Source organism: Egretta garzetta, unplaced genomic scaffold (assembly GCF_000687185.1).
Source record: "Egretta garzetta isolate BGI_Z169 unplaced genomic scaffold, ASM68718v1 scaffold396, whole genome shotgun sequence".
NCBI lineage: Eukaryota > Metazoa > Chordata > Aves > Pelecaniformes > Ardeidae > Egretta > Egretta garzetta.
Window position 1 is genome coordinate 183,535 of NW_009259861.1, and position 9,517 is coordinate 193,051.

Below are 9,517 nucleotides of genomic sequence, written 5' to 3' on the forward strand. Positions count from 1 at the left end.
CCCGGGGGTCCCTTCCCTCCCGGCTCCATCGCTAGTTTGGTTACACTTCAGGTGTTTTATCCCCTTTTCGTCCCTTCCCTGCATTCCCCGGGGGCGGCCGCGGTGCCGCTTGTTTTGCTCCCCGCCCCGGCTGCCACCTGTGGAAGGGGCGCGAAGGAGCAGGGGAGAGCCCGGGCGAGGTTGGCATCTCCTCGTTGACCTTCTCTTCTTGGGAAAGGGAATGGGGTGTTTTGGGTACGGGGCAGAGAGAATTACTTCCTCCTGATTGTTCCCGTCTTAAGGTGGGTCGGTAAAGCTGTAGTAGGTTTTGCGTTGTGTGACACCGGCTGACACCTGGACCAGTGGTGGTGACACATCATGTGCCAGGCGGAATCCAGGTGGTTGAAGGATGCCCCTGGGAGATCTTGATAGACACCGAAGGCCTCAAACTTTTGTAGGCGTGAAAAGCGAAGACGTTAGAATTGTTTCTGAAAACTCCTTCAAAGAAACTTGGTTCCAGCTGCCAAACGGCTGAAAAAAACCCCGTCTGTGCTCATACCTGGACAGTGAGGACAGCAGGGCAGAAACGCTTCGCCTGCCATCCAGTTGGGAGTTGGTGACTCTGATCTACTAGGAATGGAAAGTCACGAAAGAGACTCGGCAGTTGTCTGGTTTTATGTGGTGGCCTAAAGTCCCAGAGGATGACCTAGCACTTAAGAATCAAACTGGGCCAAGTTAAAGGCCAAGTTGACTTGAAAGAACCCTAGCAGTGGGACCAGGTCGGAAGCAAAGCAAGTCCCAAACTGAGTGTGTTTGGTCAAAGATATATATTCTTTTTAAAAGACGTTGTGTTACTGGAGCCAGGCCTGGATCTTCTAGCATCCACTTGAGCTGGAAGCAGCTCGTAGTTTTTTTTTTGGTTTTGGTTTTTTTTTTTATTCATGTTTGTACAATCTTCTGGATATTTTTTTTCAAGAAGGAGTAAAAGGGAGTGTTGGAAACTAACAAACAGGATTAAAACCCTGAGCGCTTAAGGAAGACAGGTTAAGGAACTTAATCCAGGATGGATATGCAGGAGCCACAGCAGCTGGGTATGTTTGCAGAGAGTGAGCTGATGTCTGTGGGGATGGACACTTTTATCCATCGCATTGACTCTACAGAGGTCATCTACCAGCCACGGCGGAAAAGGGCCAAGCTCATTGGCAAATACCTGATGGGAGACTTACTTGGAGAAGGGTCTTACGGCAAAGTCAAGGAGATGTTGGACTCTGAAACCCTCTGTAGGCGAGCTGTGAAAATACTGAAGAAGAAGAAGCTACGCAGAATTCCCAATGGGGAGGCAAATGTGAAAAAGTGAGTAAATATTTCCAGTAGCTGGGAACTGAGGGGTTAAACTTTGTAATTATTTTCCAGCTGAAGTTCTGTATCATTTTGAGTAACAACATGGCTTTCTGCTGCGGACAGGCTCCCTAAACCGTAGGTATTCAGGAATGTCTTTACCGCTGAACTGCAGCCAGGGCTGTCATTGGGATTGGGAATGGGGAAGGGAGCTGCTTCTGTGGGCTGGGGAGGCAGTAACACAGGGCACTTCTTTAATAGTATTGCTTAAGGAGTAAAATAGTATTTCTTAAAGAAATTCCTCTTTTAAGATTTCATGTTGAAGAAGTAAACTGCGGTGCTGTCAGCTGGGAAAGGTGAGAGGTGGTGTAGCTGCAAGTGCAGAAATACATTTCATGCTGCTGCGTTCTGCATTGTTTGTGTGACCATCTAGGGGTGTGTGGCTCTTGAGCTCTTTGGGACAGCCACTACTGCTTCCACCCATGGGGTAGGTGCCTGGAACACGATCCAATGGATTGTGCCCCCAATGGGCATAGGAAGCCTTGGGGTTTTTTTTTCCTTGCTTTCACTTCTGACTGATGAGTTTGGGAAGTAATTCGAGGCTCTCTTCAGTTGATTTCTGCAGCTGTAAAACAGGGACAAGGGTTGTCAACCTCTTCTATTTCAGTGACTCAAGATCTGTGCTTGGAAGCTTTCAAAGTGCCAGTTACATACTGATTAGTCAGGGCACAAGTAAGTAATTAAAACTAGCTGTGGGAGAAGCCTGGTGTTACACTTCTGTCTGTAGGGCCGGGCGTACGAAACTTTCCCTTTTCTTGGGGCTGCGCTCTGCTTGCGGGGCCCTTGCAGCCAGCTGCGTCGTCCGCCGCACGCTGTTTGTCGCAGCCCTGCGAGATAGTTGTTTATCTGCTGTGGAGGGGAGCCGTCTGCAGCCAAAACAAACTATTTGCAAGGGTTTATCTCGTAGCGGGAAGGGAAACTTGCGCGATGTTTAGAAGGCTCTTGTATTGCGTCTTTAGCTGTGACGTGCTGAGTGTAGAGCCCTGGCCTAGCAGGGTCTTGTTTCTCTTTCTCACTTTGGTTTGAGTTTCCGAGCTCAGCTGCGAGATATTTCACATCCCGTACCAGGACTTCTGTCAGTGAGCTGTTTAATTTTGCCTTCTAACCTTCAGTGACAGACTTAACTACAAAATAGTCACAAATCCTAATGGTGGGACCTCCCTTTCTCTCCTTCGCTGGCTCAAGTTCAGAATCGGAGTAAACTGTTGGTTAATATGTAATAAAATGTTTCTGGTTTTTCTGGTAAAGGCACGGGCGCCCCTTTCCACCCTTGCCCCCTCCTTGAAGTCCATCAAGAGCTTCTACTGAAGAAGGGGGAGATTGTTCCCTCCTTAATGGAAACTTAATTTTAATTTTTTCCCCCTCCTAGTGAAAAATGACTTGCCAAACAACAGGAGAGTTCCCTGATACCAGAGCCACGGTCCTGGTCCTGTGTCCTGAAGTGAACTCTGTAGTTTTATTGGTGCACAGAGCCTGTCTGTGAAGGTCTTGTTTGGTTTCATTAAGGTTAGTTATTAAAGCCGACTGGCCAAGCACCGCTCTGTTTTGCTGTGGATGTTTTTCTGGCTCAGCTGCACCTGCTTCAAAACACTGAGGCAGATTTTAGACGATGTCTTGTAACAAGGGTTTACTTTAGTTCAAGTTCCTATTTTTGTCACCTTGTCCTTTTCTCTTTGTCCACCTATTCATTTGGTTTATCTGCTGCGTCGGTGGTGAATTCTTTTAAGGCAATATGTCATATTTTAAGGCTGTGGTACCCACAGAAATCTGACCTAATCAAAAACCTTCGCCACTCCTGCAACAGGCAGCAAAAGCTCTCTGCTGTGGTGAGATGTCATCAAACCTGTACAGTCTGACTGGTCAGTGTGGATGTGGGGGAGCAAACCATTGCTGTGTGTGTTTCCAGGTAGCGCTGGGAAGTACTCTTAATGTTTGGGTTTTTTTTTTAATGTCACATTTAATGGAGTCTGGCTGAGCAAACTTCACTTTCTACAACTGCATTGAAGCAGCGTTGTGGAGTGGTTTATACCCAGCATGCTACTTGGATGTAACAGCACAGTAGAAAATTGGGTTGTGGACTGAATCACACCAATAGGTTCTACTTTCATTCTTGAAAGCTACTAATAAGTGCAGTAATAAGTAAATATGTAATTCCTGTGTTACAGCGAGGCCTGCTTCCAGTCCCACTTGGTCCTTATCTATACAAGGATGTCTGCAGCTCAGTACATGTGAGAGGAGAGCATCTAATCTTTGTAAACATCTTGACTTCGGTTGGTGCCATATGAGACTAAAAATCTCTGCATCTGCCGCCCAAACTAGACCACTGCCCAGTGCTCCCTCTCCCTGCCAGTGCTCCCAGTGGCGTGTGCAAGCAGAAGGCTCTTCCAAAGCGTTTGCATTCATCATGAATGAAATGGTCAGGGGTGAGAGTGTTCTGAAGCCCTAATGAATTGTTTTCTCTGCTGTAGAGTCACCACGTCTTAACTATTAGTCTGCTCTCTGGGGGTTAATTTCTTCATATAGCGCTGCAGACGTGTTAGAAGTGCGCTGGCAGAGGGTCTGAGCAATTGGGGCATGTGTTCAGGCTTGGCTTAAAAGTGTTTATCTCTTGGAAGTGACCATTTACTATCTTGGTCTCAAAATACCTTGTTGTACAGTTCTCCCTTAACTGCAAAGACAGGACCTGTTCCTGCAGAGGTGATCTCCAGCATTTCTCGCCATACAGGGAAAAGCTACATGTGTGCCTTGGTTCGTTTGAGAGAGATGTAATTGAATTATTATAATGGCCTTGTGCCTCTACCGTTATCACAGGATGCCTCGGTATTTCTGCTGCTGTGGGGAAGATGAAACTCGCATTGACAGTGTGTCATCAAAGAAATTCCCTAGAAAACGGTTCCTAGACTGTTGGCCCTTGGGTAATTGCATGAGCAAGTAATATACAGGGAATAATGACAGCAAGGGAGAGCACAGTAACGACGAGCCATGGAGGACCGTACAGGTCTGTGCCATGCGTTGGGGACCCTGGACACGTGGGGCTGGAGTTGCAGCTCGGGGAGCTCTGACTGCTGATGCCATCTCTGTGTTATGTGAGACTGCAGCTGCATCCTGCGGTGTGGGCTTTACTTGGTGCAGTAAAGAGTCTGGGGACCTAGAAATTATGACTGAAATATGTTTGAGACTTTCAAAATTGAATGATTCTTCTCTACCCTAAAATACTCCAGTTCTGCCCCTGAAAAATGAGAGGGATCTGTGAATCCTGGTGAGGATGTTGAGGGTTTAAGCTCGTAGGATGCCCATTTCCCTAAGGCAGTGTGTGGACTCTTCAGTTACTGTAGAGAAAGGCTGGGGTGGCTTAGCTGACCAGACAGCGCTGCGGCTAATAACTGCCTCCAGTTAGTGCAAAAGGTGAGTTTAGTAGGATTGCCAAAAAAGATGAGAAAATTTGGAAGACTATTTGTCTCTAGTAGCACACTTTAATAAAACTGTGTGCTAATAGCCTCACATTTTAATTAAGTGTTTGGGACTTTCTGTGCGTGTCCCAAGTGTCTTGTACTGTACTTACCATGCTCAGCGATTACTTAGATTTGAATATATGCTCATTAGAATTCCTTGGAGGTTTAAAATGCGTAGTAGGCCTGTACTTTGACTATTTGCTCCTTGGGTCTGCAAACGAAGAGTCTTGCACCTCCGAACACGCATGGTTCTGCTGAAGGAAGGACTTGTTGCAAGCCGCAGAGGCGTGTGCTTTAGACGGAGATGGGCTAAAGCTGACTCATCTGATTTCCTGTCCCTCGCTCCCAACCGAAAACATCTGCAGGACGTAACCGGGTGGCTCTGTTATTTTCTTTGCTAAGCTGAAGATTTGCTTGGGTTTGGTGGTGGAAGCTGTAATCCAGAGAAGAGCGCAGGTGGTTCTGCTATGGTGGATACAGGGCTTGTGATGTTGGGCATCCCCTCTAGGAGCATGATGCAGGGGAAGGCCTGCAACTAGAAAAGAGGAAAAAGCAACGCTGCCATCATCACCCCCCTTGGCAGCCCCTTGGGCTCACAAACATGGTACTGGGGTAGGGGCTGGCCTGCCAGGGCTTGCGGGGTTCGCATTGCTGTGTTTGGTGGTGGCAGAGGGTACGCTCTGGTCTGCCTCGGCAGCGTTGAACCCCTCGGGGGCTTCTGGGTGCACGTGACCGCAGTGGGGGTTTCTGTATCTTGACATGTCGTGGCCCTAGGGGAGGGCGAGGCAGTGGGAACGTGGTGGAGACCCTATAATGCTCACAAGGGTATTTTGAGTAATGGCCAGAGAAGAACCCTTTGGATACTAAAACTTGAAGGATGTAGGTCAGCAGTGGATTCATCAACACCTAATGGTGTCAGCCCCTCCCCGTGGCGGATGCACGTTCAGCTGGGTAAAGCTTGTTTGAAGAAGGAAATAGCAATAGCACTCTGCTTGGTCTCTTATCTGAAATATCACTCCCGCTCGTGTGAGCGATGAGGTGCAGCTTCTCACGCGGACAAAAATGACAAGGTGCATCCTTGCAAACGGAGGGCTCTCTCTTTAGGCGCAATAAACAGGAAAAAGCTGCTCGCAAGCTAGAGTTTAAATCGGTTAATCTGCTTTGTGGCATATCGGGGATGCTAACTTGTAATTAAAACTTGCTTTGGCTATACAGGATTACAAAATCAATCTAAATACATAATGTGGTTGTTCAGTTGCGTAAAGACCGTGAATGATTCATGAGTCCTTTGTAGCAATTAGCAAGAATGGTGTTAGTGGATTTACGGTACGTGCCAGAGCTGGCATATGGAGCTGTTCTCTGTGCACGTCTCCCAGCCCTTCGCTGTGGCACCAGCGCTGCGGTGGAGGTGTGCCAGTTCCTTCTGCCGACCTCCCGGTGCCACGTGCCGTAGGCAGAGCGCTCGCAATGGGCCGCAGTTGTGTGCTGGCGAGTGAAGGGATGGGTAAGGGTAAGCTTCTCCCAGACTGAAGGCTCTCACGACCGACCCGCTGCAAACCCTCATTCCTGACGTACGGTCTGACCCAGTGGGTAGCGTGGAAAACATTCGCCATCACGTGTCTCCATAAAATCCGAAAAGCTTAGACCTGTGGAGGAACCTTGTCAACCAAAGGAAGGGGATCGATCTTTTGGCTGTACCGCTCACTTCTATTTAAGCAAAAATGGCTTTGATGAAACGGAGGCTCGAAACAAACTGTAGAAAGAACGCTAAATCTTACGGTGAGATGTGCTGAGAACAGCCTGGGGAAGAACATCGTCTTTCCAGGCTGTCCCACATCCTTCCAGATGCCAACATCTTTTCCTTCCAACCCAAAACACTCTGCGATCTTCCAAAATCGTGCACAAGCAGGTAGCTGTGCTATGCTCAGTTCTGAGCAACACCACCGGGTTGTTTGCCCAAGCGAGGTGCCTTGCTAAGGATAAGCCTTAACCCGCCAGCGTGAGCTTAATGGCTTGGACAGAGCCACATAGAAACCTTCGAGCTGAAAGAGCTTTTCTTTTTTTCTTCTCTTCTTCCTCCAGGATGGTCTGGCTTTGAAACAGGCGCCAAACTCTGACAGTCTGTCTTGTCGCACGTTTGAAGGCTTCCTAGTCTGGAAAACTAGGAACAGAATTCCGTAAGGGAGGCTATTCTGGCCACATAATAGCGGTGTTGAGTAGGGCGGGTATGGAAGCGATTACCACGTGGCAGGGAGGGAGAGGTCTGATCTCAAAAGCAACTGCTCTGATTTAAATTTCATGTTAAATTTTGGAGTTAGCAAGGCAAGGAGGCGAAGTTGCAGCAGCTCGGAAGGTATCCTGCAAATCCGAGCGGATTGGCCAGGCTGGCACGGGAAGGGCAGGAAGCCACCTCGCCTTGGTGGAGAGGAAAGGCAGCAAATTGTAGGCACGCAAATCTCGCTTCCCCGGGGCTGTCGGTGGAAACGCTGCTGTGCAGGCGAACTGCAAAGAAAGCAGCGGCCTGGTGGGTCTTTGTGGGTGTTAATTCTGAAAAATGTGAATTTAGGCACCTTCTGACAAGGTGAGCGCCTGTGTGCACTCACTTGGTGAAGTTTGAAAACCGAAATGGACTGGGAGGTGACTGGGGGCTGTCTCCGCTCCTCAGTCTTTCCAGAATGCAAGAGTAGCTAAAAATAGAAGTAATCTTTCCTCTGGGAAATGGGCTGCTTGGCCTCTGCCCCAGAGGTGGGTGCACTTCACTGGCATTTTAGGTTGGTTCGCAAAGTCCTCCTGGAGGAAAAAAAAAAAAAAATCATTACAGAAATATGAAATATTTATTAGTCCATTAAAGGTGGAAGGAATTGGTATTTGTGCTTTCAAGCTGTATTACAGGGAATGAGCTGTCGGGATCAGGATTTTAAATGTGTTCCTAATATTGGAAGCTTTCTTTGCCTTCACAGCAAAGCAGCCTTATTTAAATACGCGTGCGTGTTCGCCCCTCTTGCCGGCTTGGTCTGAGCACTCAGCCTGTCTGCCTTCGTTGTGCAGAAACTTCTTAGACCTACACTAATGCTGGCTGCAGTTCCTATGCTAATTTAATCTACTTCAGCCTTTTGGTCATTACTATAATTAGAGCGGCTGCATCACTTTGCAAATCTGTCTGCCATTTAAACTAAACACTGCTGAGCTTTCCCTTGTTATCCGAGGGTTCTGCTTAGCCATTGTAACTTTTTTTTTTAAAGCCATATATGATAGAGTGCCCGGCCTAAACTTTTGGTGGTGAAGTAATTAATGCTGTTGCTCAGGGATCCTTAAAAGATCTTTAAAAACCTTCTTGCACTCCTGCATCCTAGGAGCTGTTCGAAGGAGCAGCTACTGGTTTGTTAATCAGATGTGATGCATCAAGAAGCCTTGGTGCTGGCCATGGCCTGTGATTAGAGGCTGGCTAATTGTGTGGGCCAGGGCCGAGTGGCTTTCCGAGCCTGGCGTGTCATGGGTTTGGGCAGAGGCTCTCGCTTCTCAAGCTGTGCTCTGAATTCCTTGTAATGCTGCTTTCAGGAGTCTGAACTGTTGAAATGTAACCCTGCTTCTTAAAGCACCTTCCCAAATGGCGAGAGAGAGGAGCTGGAAAGAGTTTGCATAAAAAACGAGCCCAAATGGAGCAGCAGGACAAAGTGAAGAGCAGCATCTGCGCTTCCAGACAGACAGAACCACCCTGACCTGACTGTCCTGATCCTCCTGTTTCTCTTCGCAGCTGGCACCTAGTGGGGTTTTGCAGGCTGAGTTTAATGCAAAAGATAGTAAAATGTGGTTTGGAGCAGAGTAGAAAATCCCAAGAGACAACGATCAAAACAGCTGACGGGAGGTGCCATACAAGGGCCCATTTCCATAGCCAAGGGAAGACGTCTCCTCACTCAGTTTTACATTATTTATTCTCCACAGAGGGTTCAATTCGGTTCTCTGAACCGGTCAGTCAAGTTGGGTTAAGACTAAAGTTTGGAAGAAATGGAGTTATTAGCTGGAACTCCTGTTCTCAACTCATTCTTGAGACTAAAGTTGCAGTTCTCATGCTCCATTTCTGAATTCTCCCGGAAGGTTTAATAGCTTTAATAAAGGGCCAATAGTTGGCTACTGCCTCTGAGGAGTTTGATGCGTCTTTGGGATGATTTCTGCACTGACTCTACTGTAAAGAGACTCCAACTGATCCCACAGATGGACTGAGGGAGTGCAGCCCTGACACTGAACAGCCTCTTGTATTTGATGGTGCTCAGGGGTAGGCAGCCTGGAGCTGCGTGTGACTTCCGAGCAGCTCTAAGCGTGGTTCACCCTGCGGGCGGTCTCTGGATAGCTCGCCTCGGGGGTGAGGAGGTGAGCCGGAGGGGTGCTGAGGCAGGGTTTGGGCTGGCTGCAGCCCAGCCCAGGCCAGCTCTGCAGGGCTGAGGGGCTGCTGGGGGGCCCTTGTCGTCTCCCACCTGTGAACATCTCTGGAGTTCTTCCATCCCTCTGCTCGTCTCCTGGCCACAGGAGGCTTTTGGTGCAGGGCTTCTCGGGTCGGGAGCATCGGCGCCTCGCTGCCCCTCTGGCTGCCCTCCCTTTTCTGGCGGTGGGCTGCATGTGCTGCAGGTGAGGCCCTTGTCTCCCTTTGCTAGGGAGGTACCTCTGCTGGGTTTTCTGGAGAATATCTTGTC

The 9,517-nt window shown here is 48.6% G+C and overlaps 1 protein-coding gene across 1 annotated transcript in view; it reads left to right on the top strand.

The window, feature by feature from the left end:
- Positions 1-6: 6 nt before the first annotated feature.
- STK11 (serine/threonine kinase 11) overlaps positions 7-9,517 on the top strand; it is a 48,499-nt gene continuing 38,988 nt past the window's right edge. The window contains exon 1 of the mRNA XM_009640062.2: positions 7-1,332. Within this exon, the coding sequence (XP_009638357.1) occupies positions 1,043-1,332 (290 nt within the window). The 5' untranslated portion in view covers positions 7-1,042. The remainder of the gene's footprint in view (positions 1,333-9,517) is intronic.